General features: G+C 40.9%; 1 protein-coding gene across 1 annotated transcript in view; it reads left to right on the top strand.

Annotated features, from left to right (window-relative positions):
- The window catches only part of LOC115178321 (adhesion G protein-coupled receptor E1-like), a 38,825-nt gene extending 33,916 nt beyond the window's left edge, over nt 1-4,909 (top strand). Inside the window, exons 9-15 of the mRNA XM_029739459.1 lie at nt 1,971-2,165; nt 2,599-2,720; nt 3,040-3,135; nt 3,549-3,707; nt 4,032-4,203; nt 4,294-4,395; nt 4,489-4,909. Coding sequence (XP_029595319.1) covers nt 1,971-2,165; nt 2,599-2,720; nt 3,040-3,135; nt 3,549-3,707; nt 4,032-4,203; nt 4,294-4,395; nt 4,489-4,530 — 888 coding nt within the window. The 3' untranslated portion in view covers nt 4,531-4,909. The remainder of the gene's footprint in view (nt 1-1,970; nt 2,166-2,598; nt 2,721-3,039; nt 3,136-3,548; nt 3,708-4,031; nt 4,204-4,293; nt 4,396-4,488) is intronic.
- The last annotated feature ends 15,808 nt before the right edge of the window (nt 4,910-20,717 follow it).

Genomic DNA, 20,717 nt, shown 5'->3' with positions numbered 1-20,717 from the left:
TAACAGGTATTAATGCCAAAATAGCATGCAAAACAGGCAAGCCCAAAACAAAAAATAAATGTATACAATTGAAGTCGGAAGTTTACATATACCTTAGCCAAATACATTTAAACTCAGTTTTTCACAATTCCTGATATTTAATCCCAGTAAAAATTCTCTGTCTTAGGTCAGTTAGGATCACCACTTTAATTTAAGAATGTGAAATATCAGAATAATAGTAGAGATAATGATTTATTTCAGCTTTTATTTCTTTCATCACATTCCCAGTGGGTCAGAAGTATAAATACACTCAATTAGTATTTGGTAGCATAACCTTTAAATTGTTTAACTTGGGTCAAACGTTTCGGGTAGGCTTCCACAAGCTTCCCACAATAAATTGGGTGAATTTTGGCCTATTCCTCCTGACAGAGCTGGTGTAACTGAGTCAGGTTTGTAGGCCTCCTTGCTCACACATGCTTTTTCAGTTCCGCCCTCAAGTTGTCTATAGGATTGAGGTCAGGGCTTTGTGATGGCCACTCCAATACCTTGATTTTGTTGTCCTTAAGCCATTTGCCACAACTTTGGAAGTTTACTTGGGGTCATTGTCCATTTGGAAGACCCATTTGCGACCAAGCTTTAACTTCCTGACTGATGTCTTGAGATGTTGCTTCAATATATCCACGTAATTTTCCATCCTCATGATGCCATCCAGTTTGTGAAGTGCACCAGTCCCTCCTGCAGCAAAGCACTCCCACAACATGATGCCGCCACCCCTGTGCTTCACGGTTGGGATGGTGTTCTTCGGCTTGCAAGCCTCCCCCTTTTTCCTCCAAATATAACGATGGACATTATGGCCAAACAGTTCTATTTTTGTTTCATCAGGCCAGAGGAAATTTCTCCAAAAAGTACAGTCTTTGTCCCCATGTGCAGTTGAAAACCGTAGTGTGGCTTTTTTTATGGCGGTTTTGGAGCAGTGGCTTCTTCCTTGCTGAGCGGCCTTTCAGGTTATGTCGATATAGGACTCGTTTTTCTGTGGATATAGATACTTTGTACGCGTTTCCTCCAGATTCTTCACAAGGTCCTTTGCTGTTGTTCTGGGATTGATTTGCACTTTTTGCACCAACGTACGTTCATCCCTAGGAGAAAGAACGCGTCTCATTCCTGAGAGGTATGACGGCTGCGTGGTCCCATGGTGTTTATACTTGCGTACTATTGTTTGTACAGATGAACGTGGTACATTCAGGCATTTGAAAATTGCTCCCAAGGATGAACCAGACTTGTGGAGGTCTACAAATTTTTTTTCTGAGGTCTTGGCTGATTTCTTTTGATTTTCCCATGATGTCAAGCAAAAAGGCACTGAGTTTAAAGGTAGGCCTTGAAATACATACACAGGTATACCTCTAATTGACTCAAATGATGTCAACTAGCCTATCAGAAGCTTCTAAAGCCATGACATCATTTTCTGGAATTTTCCAAGCTGTTTAAAGGCACAGTCAACTTAGTGTATGTAAACTTGTAACCCACTGGAATTGTGATGCAGTGAATTATAAGTGAAATAATCTGTCTGTAAACATTTGTTTGAAAAATTACTTGTGTCATGCGCAAAGTAGATGTCCTAACCGACTTGACAAATCTATAGTTTGTTAACAAGAAATTTGTGGAGTGGTTTAAAAAACAGTTTTAATCACTCCAACCTAAGTGTATGTAAACTTCCGACTTCAACAATAATATATTTTATTTGTTGTATTATTTTTTTGTTGCGAAATATGTGTGGCACAAAACAGGTGCCCTGAATGACAGGTCGCCACTGATGTTATGTGTTATGTAAACCCCTCGCTCCCTCCCTCCCTCCCTCCCCTCCCTCCCTCCCTCCCTCCCTCCCTCCCTCCCTCCCTCCCTCCCTCCCTCCCTCCCTCCCTCCCTCTGTCTCTCTCTCTCTCTCTCTCGCTCTCTCTCTCTCTCTCTCTCTCTCTCTCTCTCCCTCCCTCCAGCACACCTTTGAGCTGCGTCTGTTGACGTGGCTGGGTCTGTCGGTGTCTGTGGTGTGTCTGTTGCTGTGCATCCTGACCTTCTGGCTGTGTCGGTCCATCCAGGAGACACGCACCACCATCCACCTCCACCTCTGTGTCTGCCTCTTCATCGCTGACCTCGTCTTCCTCACCGGCATCTCTCACACACAGAGCAAGGTGGTTTTAGGGATGTGGGGACTGTGTGTTTGCATGAGTTTGTGTGTGTGAGGGATCAAGGTATAGATAGCAATTTCTCTTTTTAATATTTTCCTTGTCACTTTGATTTGGTGTTGCTTCCCCCTCGGATCTTCTATATGCAGGATGACAAACAAATAAGAGAAAATAAGCCCTTTTTACATACAGTCAGATCTGAATTTAAGTTTTTGAATATTCAATTGGACTTTTATCCTATTCGTCTCTCCTCCTCCCCTCTCCTTTCCAACCCCTCTCCTTCTCTTCCTCTCCCTTCCTCTCCTCCTCCCCTCCCTCTTGCCCCTCTGCTCCTCTCTCTACTCCCCTGTCCCCCTCTCCTCTCCTCTCCTCACCTCTCCTCTCCTCTCATTTCCTCTCCTCTCCTCTTCCTCTCCTCTCCTCTCCTCTCCTCTCTCAGGGAGGATGTAGGGTTGTAGCAGGTCTCCTCCACCTGTTCTTCCTAGGATCCTTCAGTTGGATGTTGTTAGAGGGGGTTCAGCTCTACCTCATGGTGGTCCTGGTCTTCAACACAACCATGAGGTATTGGATATATTTACTCTATGGTTATAAATGATTACGTCTTAGTATATATATATAGTATACATTAGTATTTATTTGTATTATACATTTATGTTATATTCATTTAGATACATAATGTCTGTATTTATATTATTTCCTAATCTATTATATATTTTCATAATATATATTTCTTACAACTTTCTTTTATCTTGCTATTATTTACCTTGGTGTGTTACATTTTCTTTTAACTGCTATTTTATGAAGCTCTGTGATTTTTTTCCTTATTGGAAACCTCTGTACCTGTATTTATTAAGCTCTTTGATTCTTCTTCTTACTGTAGACCTCTGTACCTGTATGCTGTGGGATATGGACTGCCACTGGCTATAGTCATCATCTCTGCTATCACCTACCCAGATGGATACGGTACCACACAACAGTGAGTCTGAGTCTGTGTGTGTGGGTGTGCGAGAGACTGTGTAGCAAATCTGTCCCATATAAATAACACCAGATAACGTTATTCTAACGTTATCCTGTCTCTGTCAGCTGTTGGTTGTCTCTGGAGAGAGGATTTATGAAACATAAATATAACATGTAAATAACACCAGATAACCTAATTCTAACGTTCTCTGTGTGTCAGCTGTTGGTTGTCTCTGGAGAGAGGTTTTATTAAACATAAATATAACATGTAAATAACACCAGATAACCTAATTCTAACTTTAATCTAACCTAATTCTAACGTTCTCTCTGTGTCAGCTGTTGGTTGTCTCTGGAGAGAGGTTTTTTAAACATAAATATAACATGTAAATAACACCAGATAACCTAATTCTAACGTTATCCTCTCTGTGTCAGCTGTTGGTTGTCTCTGGAGAGAGGATTCATCTGGAGTTTCTTCGGCCCAGTGTGCACCATCATCATTCTCAACGTTTTCTTCTTCATCATCACTGTCTGGAGGCTGGCCCAGAAGTTCTCTAGTCTCAACCCTGACCTCTCCAACCTACGCAAGATCAAGTAAAGAGAGAGAGAGAGAGATGGGGGGAGAGAGAGAGTGCGTGAAACTGAGATATAGAGGGAGATAGAGATAGAGGGAGGGAGGGAGGGAGAGAGGGAGAGAGGGAGAGAGGGAGAGAGGGAGAGAGAGAGAGAGAGAGAGAGAGAGAGAGAGAGAGAGAGAGAGAGAGAGAGAGAGAGAGAGAGAGGAGAGAGAGAGAGAGAGAGAGAGAGAGAGAGAGAGTAACTCCTCCCTCATCCACCCCTCCCCTCCTTCATCCCCCTCCTCCTCCCTCCCTCCCTCCCTCCCTCCCTCCTTCCCTCCTCCTCCCTCTCTCTTTCCAGGGTGTTCACAGTGACAGCAGTGGCCCAGCTGTGTGTGTTGGGTACTATGTGGATATTTGGAGTGTTCCAGTTCCAAGAGGAGGGGACAGTGGTCATGACATATCTCTTCACTATCCTCAACTCTCTACAGGGAGCTCTGCTGTTCATCATGCACTGCCTACTGAACAAAACGGTATGGTGTGTGTCGTGTGTGTAGTGTGTGTGTGTGTGTGTGTGTGTGTGTGTGTGTGTGTGTAACACTGTGCTCTGCTGACTCCATCAGGTGAGAGAGGAGTATGGCAGGCTCCTGTCCTGTATCTGCACACCACTGAAGAAGAGATACTCAGAGGTCAGCACTACCAACCCTTCTTCGAGCCACTCCCAGGTACACACACACACACACAAACAGACACATACGCACACACACACACCACTTTCACTGAGTTAACCTCTGTCCTTTGACATTTGTCTGTCCTAGGGGTCAAGGATCGCCCACAACACGGGGGAGTCGCAGATATGACGTCACCAAACCCCCATAATGCACCTCTTTACCCCTCCTCCCATGACAAAGGTTCCCACTAGACGGCCAAACTGTAAAGTCAAAATGGTCGATATCGTAAACATTTATGAAAACCAATATTTGCGTTTAGCGGTGTGGTTAAGATACACTGTAGAAATGGGCAGGGTTTCTGACATAGCATCTTGGCCAGATAGTGACAACCCAGAAACACTCAGCCCGAGGATAGTACTGTTCAGGCCAGGTTAGTAGAAAATGGGTCCAACTAGCGTGTCCAAATAACTTTTAAGAATAAGCCTTTATAAATGAATATACATGTTTATAAATTATTATAAACATTATATGTACATTTTTACGGAATGGAAGGCTAGTAATGTTTACACATTCTTATAAATGTTTACAAATATAATTGTAAATAGTTTATAAACTGTTAAAAGGTTTATTCATAGTTATTATCAAGTGTTACCATGGACACCTCTATGTACCTCTACTACCATTAAAAAGTTTGGGGTAACTTAGAAATAAATGTCCTTGTTCATGAAAGAAAAGCACATAATTTGTCCAGTAAAATAACATCAAATTGATCCGAAATACAGTGTAGACATTGTTAATGTTTTAAATTACTATTGTAGCTGGAAACTACTGATTTTTAATATCTACATAGGCGTACAGAGGCCTATTATCAGCAACCATCACTCCTGTGTTCCAATGGCACGTTGTGTTAGCTAATCCAAGTGTATCATTTTAAAATGCTAATTGATCATTAGAAAAACCTTTTGCAATTATGTTAGCACAGCTGAAAACTGTTGTTCTGATTAAAGAAGCAATAAAACTGGCCTTCTTTAGACTAGTTGAGTATTCAGCATTTGTGGGTTCGATTACAGGCTCAAAATGGCCAGAAACAAAGACCTTTCTTCTGAAACTTGTCAGTCTATTCTTGTTCTGAGAAATGAAGGCTATTCCATGCGAGAAATTGCCAAGAAACTGAAGATCTCGTACAACGCTGTGTACTTGTCCCTTCACAGAATAGCGCAAACTGACTCTAAACAGAATAGAAAGAGGAGTGAGAGGCCCCGGTGAACAACTGAGCAAGTGGACAAGTACATTAGAGTGTCCTCAACTGGCAGCTTCATTAAATACCACCCGCAAAACACCAGTCTCAACGTCAACAGTGAAGAGGCGACTCCAGGATGTTGGCCTTCTAGGCAGAGTTGCATATCTCAGACTGGCCAATAAAAAGAAAAGATGAAGATGGACAAAAGCAAACAATTACAGGACAGAGGAACTTTCTGATCAATTTGATGTTATTTTAATGGACAAAAAAAATGACTTTTCTTTCAAAAACAAGGACATTTCTAAGTGACCCCAAACTTAAACAGGTGTGTACAGTATATCATGAGAAAGTTGAAGATTTGTTTTGAACACTTGCAGTGCTATTGTCCAAATATAGCATTTATCACCAGGTTTTTTTTAAATCCCTGTGGAAAGATTCTCCAACAAGATTGTCACTCATGGCTCCATCTTAAAAATCTTGGTTAGTTTATTACTGTCAAACGAAATATAGTGTAGTAATTCGGGGGGGGGGGGGGGGTGCCCTGACCTGGACTTAAACCTGGGTCCAGCAACTGTTAACCTAACACATTAGCTATTATGCCAAGAGATCCAAACCACTTGACGAGGTTGCTAGGTGTTGGGTTGAAGTTGTTTCAATAGTTGTATAGGTTTTAGAATAAAGTAGTAGCAATGTACTGTACAGTTCAGCTTACCCAAACCAAAACCTAACTTAAAGAGCTTGGTACATCCATTTTTTTTACGTTTAAATTAGTGATTTATAGCCCATGGTTCTTGTAGAATTGAACCAGGTCAACTGTTGTGCCCCATCAGAATATTGAAGAATATCATGTTGATCTCATGGATGGTCAGTCCTTGCATCCAGAGCTCCATCTGTGATTTTGAGAGTGGTTAAATTCCTCCAGTCCCATCCCTCAGCTGTTAACCACAACAAGTGGTGGGATGACCGGTTTGTTGCTTTATGAATCCCAGACTGCCCCTTTAAGGTTCCACCCTAGAACTTGTTCTTAGAATAACCATGGAGATAAAGTAGAGTCTTAAAACAATCTAAACAAAGTCTACATTCAATGTTCTATGTTTTATATTCTATTCTGTTGCACTTTTACAAGTTGTGTATTTTATACTTTTAGAGAACGTACCATTTTCATGTCCTTTTATCAACACCGTTCTGAATGTAAGCAGTTAGTGTTGTATTTGACTGTGTACTCTGTAGTGTGTGTGTGTGTGTGTGTGTGTGTGTGTGTGTGTGTGTGTGTGTGTGTGTGTGTGAGAGAGAGTGGGTGTGTTTCGGTAGCTTTAGCCACAATAAAACGTTGCTACAAATAACCTACTGTAGATGTCTTCTTACCGCACACACACACACACACACACACACACACACAAAAGCACACACACACACACACCAAGGCCAATAAGCCTCTGGGACTAGAATTATACACACACAAAAAAAACTTCAATACAACAGACTAATAGCGGCATTTGTGTGTGTGTGTGTGTGTGTGTGTGTTTGTGTGTGTGTTTGCATGTGTGTGTGTGTTGATAAGCTTTTGTAAAGACATCCACATTCACACAGTGATATGAATCATATAGATCCATGATAGCAGGACGTGCATGTCTAGTTGTGTCTAACCTGAATGTGTTGAGGCCTACTCAGACCATGGTGAGTTTCCAACCTGACATCCCTTCTCTAATGTCTTCTGTCCTACTTCACTTTCTATACAGTAGATCCCTTCTCTAATGTCTTCTGTCCTACTTCACTTTCTATACAGTAGATCCCTTCTCTAATGACTTCTGTCCTACTTCACTTTCTATACAGTATATCCCTTCTCTAATGTCTTCTGTCCTACTTCACTTTCTATACAGTACATCCCTTCTCTAATGTCTTCTGTCCTACTTCACTTTCTATACAGTAGATCCCTTCTCTAATGTCTTCTGTCCTACTTCACTTTCTATACAGTATATCCCTTCTCTAATGTCTTCTGTCCTACTTCACTTTCTATACAGTATATCCCTGTATTGGCAGCAACATGTAGATCAGTAGAATAGTAACAATCCACATGGTTTTGTTGACAGGTTCCCTCTTGTTGGAACACTTTACACTGTGACATCAGAAAGAATACATTCTGGACCAATAACAGGCTTAGTATTACCAGTAGGCCTATATCCCATGGCTACCACAAATGTATATATTGGATGTGTCCCAAATGGCACCCTATTCCCTATAGTGAACATATTTTGACTAATGGTACACTATATAGGGAATATGGTGTCATTTGGGATGTACACAAAAGAGCCTAAGCTTAAAGTGATTATATGGTTGAATAACTCTTTCTCTCCCTCTCTCTCTCTCTCTCTCTCTCAGCACTATGTTCCTCTTGCCTTGGTTTCAGAAGCTATTCAGAGAAGTCTGAGAGAGACAGAGAGAGACAGAGAGAGGGAGAGAGAGCGAGAGAGAGAACGAGAGAGAGAGAGAGACAGAGAGGGAGAGAGAGAGAGAGAACTGAGCAGTGAATGAGTAAACCTAATTTCCATGTCAAGAATAAGAGAGGGAACTAGATAGAGACAAGTGGTATGTGAAGAGAATAATATACACTAATCAGAAGATGTGGAGAGAAAGAGAGAGAAGGAGAGATGATGAGAGAAAGAGAGGGTGAAGGAGAGATGATGAGAGAAAGAGAGGGAAGGAGAGATGATGAGAGAAAGAGAGGGGGAAGGAGAGATGATGAGAGAAAGAGAGGGAAGGAGAGATGATGAGAGAAAGAGAGGGGGGAAGGAGAGGAAGGGAAGAGAGAGGGGGAGTGTGAAACAGAGAGAAAGGTGCACTCTAACAGAAAGAGGAAGACAGAGCAGAGAGAGGAGAGCAAAACTGTTTTTTTTCTAAACCCATGTTGCTCACACCGTGAGAGAATATTTTTTTTGTTTTCTCACCACTTATCATAGGGAATAAAAACCTTGTTAAACTGGGATTTTCTTCAATCTGAATTCAACTGTCAAACAGATTTAATCTCAGACTGATTCTTCTTGTGGGACTAGTTTTATTAGGATCCTACTAGTTGTCTGGTGTGGATATAATACCAGTCTGTCTTTGAGATGGGGTCCAGAACTCTTCTACTTATTCTGGGTGAGTCTAACGTTCTATATCTTTGGAACTTGACTGTGTGTGTGTGTGTGTGTGTGTGTGTGTGTTTGTGTGTGTGTGTGTGTGTGTGTGTGTGAGAGAGAGAGTGACAAAAGGAGAGAGGTGGTATTTCATAATTCACAGTCAGTTATCGTTAAATTGCTACAGAATATTCCAACCATGGATATAGTGTGAATGTTACAACCATGGATACAGTGTGAATGTTACAACCATGGATACAGTGGAATGTTACAACCATGGATACAGTGTGAATGTTACAACCATGGATACAGTGTGAATGTTCCAACCATGGATACAGTGTGAATGTTACAATCATGGATACAGTGTGAATGTTTATGCTTGCCCATACCATAACCCAACTGCCACCATGGGGCACTCTGTTCACAACCTTAACATCAGCAAATCGCTTGCCCACACGTAGGCATACACGTGGTCTGTGGTTGTGAGGCTTCTTGGACGTACAGCAAAATTCTCTAAAACTAAGTTGCAGGCGGCTTATGGTAGAGAAAGTAACATTAAATTATCTGGCAACAGCTATGGTGGACATTCCTGCAATCAGCATGCCAATTGCACACTCCCTCAAAACTTGAAGCATCTGTGGCAAAGTGTTGTGTGACAAAAGTGCACATTTTAGAGTGGCCTTTTATTTTCCCCAGGACAAGGTCCACCTGTGTAATGATCATAGCTTTCACCTTGATTCACCTGGTCAGTCTGTCATGGAAAGAATAGGTATTTCTTAATGTTCTGTGTACTCAGTGAATATATAAAACACAGGGAAATCACATTTTTGACTGCAATGGGCCTTTCAGTTAAGTTAACATAACATAGTAGATAATGAATATTAAAATATTATGTTATGCTATAAGTTAGCATGTTATGTTATGTGTTACTGTATTTAAGGTACATTCAGGTAGTTATGTTATGGATGTTATGGATGTAGTACTATGTTCAGGTAGTGATGTTATGGATGTAGTTCTATGTTCAGGTTATGTTCTGTTATTTATTACTGTCAGAATATCACTGTTTCCAGGAAGCAACACAGTGGCACCATTGATGCTAGTCGGCTATTTGGAGAGTCCCTGAATGAGTCAGATCTGGGTTCAAATACTACTCGATATCATTGCAAATAGTTAATCTGGGCTTGATTGAGATTGCCTAACGTAATTGAACCAATAGAATAGTGGCTACAGTACAAACCCTGCCCATACGACACTTCAGACAGGCTAGAAATGAATGGCCCTGAAATGTTTTAAATAGAATTTGATATGTATTTGATATGAGTACGGAGTGGGGGTAGAGAGAGAGGGAGGAGGGGGAGAGAGATGGTGGGTGTGTGTGAGAGAGGGGGGGGACAGAGAGCTACCGACAAAAACATGAGAATGAAATATACAGAGAATGAGGGGAAGGGATTACCTACACTCTTAGAAAACAGGCTTCCAAAAGGGTTCTTTGGCTGTCCCCATAGAAAAAAAAGTTTTTGTTTAATGTAGAACTCTTTTGGGTTCTATGTAGAACCCTCTGCGGTAAGGGTTTTACATGGAACCCAAAAGAGTTCTACATGGAACCAAAAAGGGTTCTTCAAAGGGTTCTCCTATGGGGACAGTCGAAGAACCCTTTTTGGTTCTAGATAGCACCTTTTTTTCTAAGAGCCAGTTGCACAACAATGCATTCAACAGAAATGTGTCTTCCGTGTTTAACTCAACCCCTATGAATCAGAGAGGTGCAGGGAACTGCCTTAATCTACATCCACGTCTCAGGGAGGGACAGAGAGGGTGGTAAAGAGTAGTAAGAAAGAGATAGAGACAGGGGGTCAAGAAAAAGGAAAAAGGAGAGACAGACCGACAGAAAAAAATAGAATGAGAGAAAGAGAAAGAGAGAAGAAGAAATGAGGAAGAGAGAGATGAACTCTGACACAGTGTCTATTGTTGAAAGGAGGTAGTCTATATATCACTTCATATAGACCCTCTGTGTGTGTGTGTGTGTGTGTGTGTGTGTGTGTGTGTGTGTGTGTGTGTGTGTGTGTGTGTGTGTGTGTGTGTCATAAAGACCTTCAGTGTGTGTGAGGCCTGCTGTCTGACTGAAATTGTCAGTCATGATCTCACCCTCACAGACACACACACACACACACACACACACACATACAAGCACACACACACACCACAGGAAACAAAGCTGCCAGATGACAAACACAGCTTTTTGTAAAGCCATACAGTGCCTTCAGAAAGTATTCACACCACTTGACTTTTTCCACGTTTAATGTTTGTTGTGTTACAGCCTGCATTTAACATGGATTACATGTAGAGGTTGTGTCACTTATCTACACACAATATACATAACGTCAAAGAGGAATTTTGCTTGTAGATCATTTTCAAAAATAATTTAAATATGAAAAGCTGTAATCTCTTGAGTCATTAAGTGTTCAACCCCTTTGTTATGTTAAGCCTACATAAGCTTAGGAGTAAAAATGTGCTTAACAAGTCACATAGTAAGTTGCATGGACTCCTGTGTTCAGTGATACATATACACATTATCATGATGATGGGGCCGGAGACACTTTTCTTTTTAAAAGTCCAGTATCTTGACAACTTTACTGCTGACATGCAAAACATAATGAAACAAATACCAAAATATAGTTTTTGAGTGATATTCCCCTTTATGTTTAGTAACCAAGCTATAATATCTCTGTCTTCTCTACTATACTTCAGTTTAGTAACCTAGCTATAATATCTCTGTCTTCTGAACTATACTTCAGTTTAGTAACCTAGCTATAATATCTCTGTCTTCTGAACTATACTTCAGTTTAGTAACCTAGCTATAATATCTCTGTCTTCTCTACTATACTTCAGTTTAGTAACCTAACTATAATATCTCTGTCTTCTCTACTATACTTCAGTTTAGTAACCTAGCTATAATATCTCTCTCTTCTGAACTATACTTCAGTTTAGTAACCTAGCTATAATATCTCTGTCTTCTCTACTGTACTTCAGTTTAGTAACCTAGCTATAATATCTCTGTCTTCTCTACTATACTTCAGTTTAGTAACCTAGCTATAATATCTCTGTCTTCTCTACTATACTTCAGTTTAGTAACCTAGCTATAATATCTCTGTCTTCTCTACTGTACTTCAGTTTAGTAACCTAGCTATAATATCTCTGTCTTCTCTACTATACTTCAGTTTAGTAACCTAACTATAATATCTCTGTCTTCTCTACTGTACTTCAGTTTAGTAACCAAGCTATAATATCTCTGTCTTCTCTACTATACTTCAGTTTAGTAACCAAGCTATAATATCTCTGTCTTCTCTACTATACTTCAGTTTAGTAACGTAGTTATAATATCTCTGTCTTCTCTCCTGTACTTCAGTTTAGTAACCTAGCTATAATATCTCTGTCTTCTCTACTGTACTTCAGTTTAGTAACCTAGCTATAATATCTCTGTCTTCTCTACTATCCTTCAGTTTAGTAACCTAGCTATAATATCTCTGTCTTCTCTACTATACTTCAGTTTAGTAACCTAGCTATAATATCTCTGTCTTCTCTACTATACTTCAGTTTAGTAACCTAGCTATAATATCTCTGTCTTCTCTACTGTACTTCAGTTTAGTAACCTAGCTATAATATCTCTGTCTTCTCTACTGTACTTCAGTTTAGTAACCTAGCTATAATATCTCTACCACTACTACTAGTACTACTTCTGTACTCCTACTTCTCTTCCTCCTCCTCCTACTACTGCTACTACTATTACTACTGCTACTACTACTACTACTACCATTACTACTGCTACTACTACTACTACTACTATTACTACTACTACTATTACTACTACTACTACTACTACTACTACTATTACTACTACTACTACTACTATTACTACTGCTACTACTACTACTACTATTACTACTACTACTACTACTACTACTACTATTACTACTGCTACTACTACTACTACTACTATTACTACTACTACTACTACTACTACTACTACTACTACTACTACTACTACTACTACTACTATTACTACTACTACTACTACTACTACTACTACTATTACTACTGCTACTACTACTACTACTACTATTACTACTACTACTACTACTACTACTACTACTACTACTGCTACTACTACTACTACTGCTACTACTCCAACTGCTACTTCTGTTGCTACTATTACTACTGCTACTACTAATACTAATGCTACTACTAACTCTACCACTACTACCACTACTATCACTACTAATTCTACACTTACTACCACTACTATCACTACTACTACTCCCACTAATAATAATAATAATAACACAGCCCTCTTTAAGCTAACCCTTATTCATGACTCCAATTCAATTGCATTACATTGATCTATTGGACTTCCCCTTTAGCTGAAACATGCATCCTGTATGCAACAAGACACTAAAGTACTACTGCAAAAAAAACTCTTAGAGATTTACCCAAGAACTCTCACAGCTGTTCTCACTGCAAAATGTGTTTCCAACTTGTATTGACCCATGTATTGACCTATGTATTGACCCATGTATTGACTTACCTTATCAATGTTTTTTAGTGTTTTTTTAATCAATTATTTATAGAATTTTCTTCCACTTTGATATTACAGAGTATTTTGTGAAGATTGTTTATTTTTTATAATTTTTTTGTTGTCCATTTTAATCCCACTTTGTAGCACAATAAAATGTGAAGAAATCAAAGGGGGTGAATACTCATGAGTATTAACCAGAGGTGACAATATCTCTCTAAATACAGTATATCAGAATATTACCCAAATAATAATGGTGTTATATTCATAAATTCATCAGCATAATTTGTAAGTGAATTAAAATAGAGCAAAATTCCAATGTAGCTCTTGAGTCTTTGTTCTCAAAACAATTAATACAGAGAACCTAACCCCTGCCTCCAACATGACAATTCTGAAGTGACTAATTATCAACTTTTAACAACTATAGAATGCATAGTAATTAGTGGATCTTGTAAATTAGCTATTGAATGAAGTTCCATAAACCAAATGTGAATTATTAACTTGAATGTGAAATCAACCAAACACAGCATCTCTTCGCTGCAGTCGCTGAAGGCCACATCTCAACCCTCTGGTTTAGCTGTTTCCCAGAACCTTTTCACGTCACCAAAGGCAAGTCTATAATCCGGAATGCTTTACCAGTCGGTACGGGTTATTAAATGTGTGAACAACGATAAAATATACGTTTAAATACACATTTTCTGAAGCTCACTCCCTAGTCCACATAATCAGTAATAGTTGCCAATCGAGATAACCGCGTAATCCTAGATGGCAGCGCACCTTTAAGGACAGATTAACACAATCCCAGATCGCAGCGTACCTTTAGGGACAGATTACCGCGTAATCCCAGATGGCAGCGCACTTTTAGGGACAGATTAACGCATAATCCCAGATGGCAGCGAAACTTTACGGAGATATGGAGTGAATTTAGTCAACTCAGGGAAGTAGGCAATAGTGATTATACTACTAGTAAGCCCCAAGGGCCCACAGTAGCCTATGGAATAGACTGCCATTTGGGATGCACAAATTGTAAAGAAGAAACTTTTTTGCATCCCAACGAGGTCCAGAGTACTGTGGTGTAGACAGGGATGGGAATGAAGCTAGTCCAAGGCTAGTATTTGTCAGATATGGCTAGTAGAAAATATGCCTAACTAGCCTGTCTGTGACATTTTGTATTTTTAAATATTTCACGGCACATATTTTGGACCCGTGCTAGTAATAATCTACCAGCCGGGCTGACAAGTGCCCGAAATCCATAATTTTTTTTACATATATTTGTATTTTATTTAACTAGGGAAGTCAGTTAAGATCAAATTCTTATTTACAATGACAGCCTAGGAACAGTGGGTTATCTGCCTTGTTCAGGGGCCGAACGACAGATGTTTAACTTGTCAGCTCAGGGATTCAATCTAGCAACCTTTGAACAGCGGGAGGCAGCTTCTAAGGCCTCTCCATTTGGTTGAAGTAGACTGTGTGACCTTCCTGCCATTGTTGGGCTAAAGGGCTTTGACACCTCTGACTTGACACCTCAGTGCTAATTGAAATTGTATCAAGCTTGGCAGGCTTAATTTAGCATTCAGTCCTTATAAAGTAATGTAATGTATTTTTCTTCTTGACTTTTGGAAATAAATATAGCTTCAGACTAAACATTACTATTTGTCACCAAAGCCCCATACACTACCCACCACTGCGACCTATACGCTCTCGTTGGCTGGCCCTCACTTCATACTCGTCGCCAAACCCACTGGCTACAGGTTATCTACAAGTCTCTGCTTGTAGATAACCTTATCTCAGCTCGCTGGTCACCATAGCAGCACCCACTCGTAGAACGCGCTCCAGCAGGTATATCTCACTGGTCACCCCCAAAGCCAATTCCTCCTTTGGTCGCATTTCCTTCCAGTTCTCTGCTGCCAATGACTGGAATGAACTGCAAAAATCTCTGAAGCTGGAGATTCCCATCTCCTCACTAGCTTTAAGCACCAGCTGTCAGAGCAGCTCACAGATCACTGCACCTGTATACAGCCCCATCTATCTACCTCATCCCCAAACTGTATTTATTTATTTATTCTGTTCCTTTTGCACCCCAGTATCTCTACTTGCACATCCATCTTTTGCACATCTACCATTCCAGTGTTTAATTGCCATACTGTAATTACTTTGCCACCATGACCTATTTATTGCCTTAATTCCCTTATTTTACCTAATTTGCACTCACTGTATATAGACTTTTTGTTTTCTTTTTTTCTACTATATTATTGACTGTATGTTTTGTTCATTCCATGTGTAACTCTGTGTTGTATGTGTCTAACTGCTATGCTTTATCTTGGCCAGGTCGCAGTTGCAAATGAGAACTTGTTCTCAACTAGCCTACCTGGTTAAATAAAGGTGAAATAAAAAATAAAAAAATAAAATACTCACTCTGTTCCAGATTGGATGGTGTTTTTAGGTTTCTGTTGTTTTCCAGAGCATTTGCTGTATAGCTTTGGAATAATAATCTTTGGTAGTTGTAAGCCTTCCAGGTGATTCTGTAATTTCGTCCAAAATCAGGTTGTAGGTTTTGGGTTTTGATTTAGAATGAAGGTTATGTTGTAGAGGGTAGCATCCTGTATATGTCCCTGACAAAAAAATCCAAGTTTATCTAACTCTAAATAAATATTTTTTTAAGAACATGCTGAAAAATGCAGGATCCCACCTGATCATGACCTGTCTCTGTCAATTCTCGTCAATTATCGTCTCTCTTTCTCTCTCACTCTCCCCCTTCCCTCTCCTCACAGGTCTTAATTTCAGTCTACTGTGGAACCTAGAGGCCAGAGATTGCAGCCTGGGCTTCATAGCCAAAGGGAGAACACTGTGTGTTGATAAAGATGAGTGTAAAGAGTGGGACAGTACCCCACCCTGTGGAAGTAATACCATGTGTTACAACACACAGGGGAGCTTCTACTGTCAGTGTCTTCCTGGGTTCATATCCACAACGACTGTCAACTTTACTCCTCCTGGGGATTGTAAGGGTGAGTATTCAAGTGTGTGTGTGTGTGTGTGTGTGTGTGTGTGTGTGTGTGTGTGTGTGTGTGTGTGTGTGTGTGTGTGAGAGAGAGAATGTCGAGGGAACAAACCATTACTTGCTGAGAGTCCTCTTATCTGTGAAGTATTGAGAGTTTGTAGAGCATGTTAATGATCATCAACGTTGTGTAGGTGGGGAGGGGGTGGATAATGACATTATTCTATGTGTAGGTGGGGAGGGGGGTGGATAATGATATTACTCTATGGGGAGGGGGGTGGATAAGGATATTATTCTATGTGTAGGTGGGGAGGGGGGTGGATAGTGATATTATTCTATGTGTAGGTGGGGAGGGGGGTGATAATGATATTATTCTATGTGTAGGTGGGGAGGGGGTGGATAATGATATTATTCTATGTGTAGGTTGGGAGGGGGGTGGTAATGATATTATTCTATGTGTAGGAGTGGAGGGGGGTGATATTGATATTATTCTATGTGTAGGTGGGGAGGGGGATGATAAGGATATTATTCTATGTGTAGGTGGGGAGGGGGTGGATAATGACATTCTATGTGTAGGTGGGGAGGGGGTGGATAATGATATTATTCTATGTGTAGTTGGGAAGGGGGGTGGATAATGATATTATTCTATGTGTAGGTGGGGAGGGGGGTGGATAATGACATTCTATGTGTAGGAGGGGAGGGGGGTGGATAATGATATTATTCTATGTGTAGGTGGGGAGGGGGGTGGATAGTGATATTATTCTATGTGTAGGTGGGTAGGGGGGTGGATAATGATTTTATTCTATGTGTAGGTGGGGAGGGGGGTGAATAATGACATTCTATGTGTAGGTGGGGAGGGGGGTGGATAATGATATTATTCTATGTGTAGATGGGGAGGGGGGTGGATAATGATATAATTCTATGTGTAGGTGGGGAGGGGGGTGGATAATGACATTCTATGTGTTGGAGAGGAGGGGGGTGGATAGTGATATTATTCTATGTGTAGGTGGGGAGTGGGTGATAATGATATTATTCTATGTGTAGGTGGGGAGGGGGGTGGTAATGATATTATTCTATGTGTAGGAGTGGAGGGGGGTGATAATGATATTATTCTATGTGTAGGTGGGGAGGGGGGTGATAATGATATTATTATATGGGGAGGGGGGTGGATAGTGATATTATTCTATGTGTAGGTGGGGAGGGGGATGATAAGGATATTATTCTTTGTGTAGGTGGGGAGAGGGTGGATAATGATTTTATTCTATGTGTAGGTGGGGAGGGGGGTGGATAATGACATTATATGTGTAGGTGGGGAGGGGGGTGGATAATGACATTATATGTGTAGGTGGGGAGGGGGGTGGATAATGATATTATTCTATGTGTAGGTGGGGAGGGGGGTGGATAATGACATTCTATGTGTAGGAGGGGAGGGGATGGATAGTGATATTATTCTATGTGTAGGTGGGGAGGAGGTTGGTAATGAAATTATTCTATGTGTAGGAGTGGAGGAGGGTGATAAGGATATTATTCTTTGTGTAGGTGGGGAGAGGGTGGATAATGATTTTATTCTATGTGTAGGTGGGGAGGGGGGTGGATAATGACATTCTATTTGTAGGTGGGGAAGGGGGTGGATAATGATATTATTCTATGTGTAGATGGGGAGGGTGGTGGATAATGATATTATTCTATGTGTAGGAGGGGCGGAGGGTGGATAGTGATATTTTTCTATGTGTAGGTGGGGAGGGGGTAATAATGATATTATTCTATGTGTAGGTGGGGAGGGGTGTGGTAATGATATTATTCTATGTGTAGGAGTGGAGGGGGGTGATAATGATATTATTCTGTGTAGGTGGGGAGGGGGGTGATAATGATATTATTATATGGGGAGGGGGGGTGGATAGTGATATTATTCTTTGTGTAGGTGGGGAGGGGGTGGATCATGATTTTATTCTATTTGTAGGTGGGGAGGGGGGTGGATAATGACATTAATCTATGTGTTGGTGGGGAGGGGGGGGATCATGATATTATTCTATGTGTAGGTGAGGAGGGGTGATAATGATATTATTCTATGTGTAGGTGGGGAGGGGGGTGGATAATGATATAATTCTATGGGGAGGGGGGTGGATAATGATATTATTCTATGGGCAGCGGGGTGGATAATGATGTTATTCTATGTGTAGGTGGGGAGGGGGGTGATAATAATATTATTATATGTGTGGGTGGAGGGGGGCGGATAATGATATTATTCTATGTGTAGGTGGAGAGGGGTGGATAATGATTTTATTCTATGTGTAGGTGGGGAGGGGGGTGGATAATGACATTCTATTTGTAGGTGGGGAAGGGGGTGGATAATGATATTATTCTATGTGTAGATGGGGAGGGTGGTGGATAATGATATTATTCTATGTGTAGGTGGGGAGGGGGGTGGATAATGACATTCTATGTGCAGGAGGGGAGGAGGGTGGATAGTGATATTTTTCTACGTGTAGGTGGGTAGGGGGTAATAATGATATTATTCTATGTGTAGGTGGGGAGGGGTGTGGTAATGATATTATTCTATGTGTAGGAGTGGAGGGGGGTGATAATGATATTATTCTGTGTAGGTGGGGAGTGGGTGATAATGATATTATTATATGGGGAGGGGGTGGATAGTGATATTATTCTTTGTGTAGGTGGGGAGGGGGTGGATCATGATTTTATTCTATTTGTAGGTGAGGAGGGGTGATAATGATATTATTCTATGTGTAGGTGGGGAGGGGGGTGGATAATGATATAATTCTATGGGGAGGGGGGTGGATAATGATATTATTCTATGGGCAGCGGGGTGGATAATGATGTTATTCTATGTGTAGGTGGGGAGGGGGGTGATAATAATATTATTATATGTGTGGGTGGAGGGGGGCGGATAATGATATTATTCTATGTGTAGGTGGAGAGGGGTGGATAATGATTTTATTCTATGTGTAGGTGGGGAGGGGGGTGATAATAATATTATTATATGTGTGGGTGGAGGGGGGCGGATAATGATATTATTCTATGTGTAGGTGGAGAGGGGTGGATAATGATTTTATTCTATGTGTAGGTGGGGAGGGGGGTGGATAATGACATTCTATTTGTAGGTGGGGAAGGGGGTGGATAATGATATTATTCTATGTGTAGATGGGGAGGGGGGGTGGATAATGATATTATTCTATGTGTAGGTGGGGAGGGGGGGTGGATAATGACATTCTATGTGTAGGAGGGGAGGAGGGTGGATAGTGATATTTTTCTACGTGTAGGTGGGGAGGGGGTAATAATGATATTATTCTATGTGTAGGTGGGGAGGGGTGTGGTAATGATATTATTCTATGTGTAGGAGTGGAGGGGGGTGATAATGATATTATTCTGTTTAGGTGGGGAGGGGGTGATAATGATATTATTATATGGGGAGGGGGGTGGATAGTGATATTATTCTTTGTGTAGGTGGGGAGGGGGGTGATCATGATATTATTCTATGTGTAGGTGAGGAGGGGTGATAATGATATTATTATATGTGTAGGTGGGGAGGGGGGGTGGATAATGATATAATTCTATGGGGAGGGGGGTGGATAATGATATTATTCTATGGGCAGCGGGGTGGATAATGATGTTATTCTATGTGTAGGTGGGGAGGGGGGTGATAATAATATTATTATATGTCTAGGTGGGGAGGGGGGCGGATAATGATATTATTATAAGGGGAGGGGGATGGATAGTGATATTATTCTATGTGTAGGAGGGGAGGGGGGGTGGATAATGATATTATTATAAGGGGAGGGGGTGGATAATGATATTATTCTATGTGTAGGTGGGGAGGGGGGTGGATAGTAATATTATTCTATGTGTAGGTGGGGAGAGGGGTGATAATGATATTATTCTATGTGTAGGTGGGGAGGGGGTGGATAATGATATTATTATATGTGTAGGTGGGGAGGGGGGGTGGTAATGATATTATTCTATGTGTAGGAGTGGTGGGGGGTGATATTGATATTATTCTATGTGTAGGTGGGGAGGGGGGTGGATAATGATATAATTCTATGGGGAGGGGGGTGGATAATGATATTATTCTATGGGCAGCGGGGTGGATAATGATGTTATTCTATGTGTAGGTGGGGAGGGGGGTGATAATAATATTATTATATGTGTGGGTGGAGGGGGGCGGATAATGATATTATTCTATGTGTAGGTGGAGAGGGGTGGATAATGATTTTATTCTATGTGTAGGTGGGGAGGGGGGTGGATAATGACATTCTATTTGTAGGTGGTGAAGGGGGTGGATAAAGATATTATTCTATGTGTAGATGGGGAGGGTGGTGGATAATGATATTATTCTATGTGTAGGTGGGGAGGGGGGTGGATAATGACATTCTATGTGTAGGAGGGGAGGAGGGTGGATAGTGATATTTTTCTACGTGTAGGTGGGGAGGGGGTAATAATGAT

This window comes from Salmo trutta, chromosome 38 (genome assembly GCF_901001165.1).
Source record: "Salmo trutta chromosome 38, fSalTru1.1, whole genome shotgun sequence".
NCBI lineage: Eukaryota > Metazoa > Chordata > Actinopteri > Salmoniformes > Salmonidae > Salmo > Salmo trutta.
Note: the sequence above shows the minus strand (reverse complement) of the source record. Positions and strands in the feature narration are given on the sequence as shown.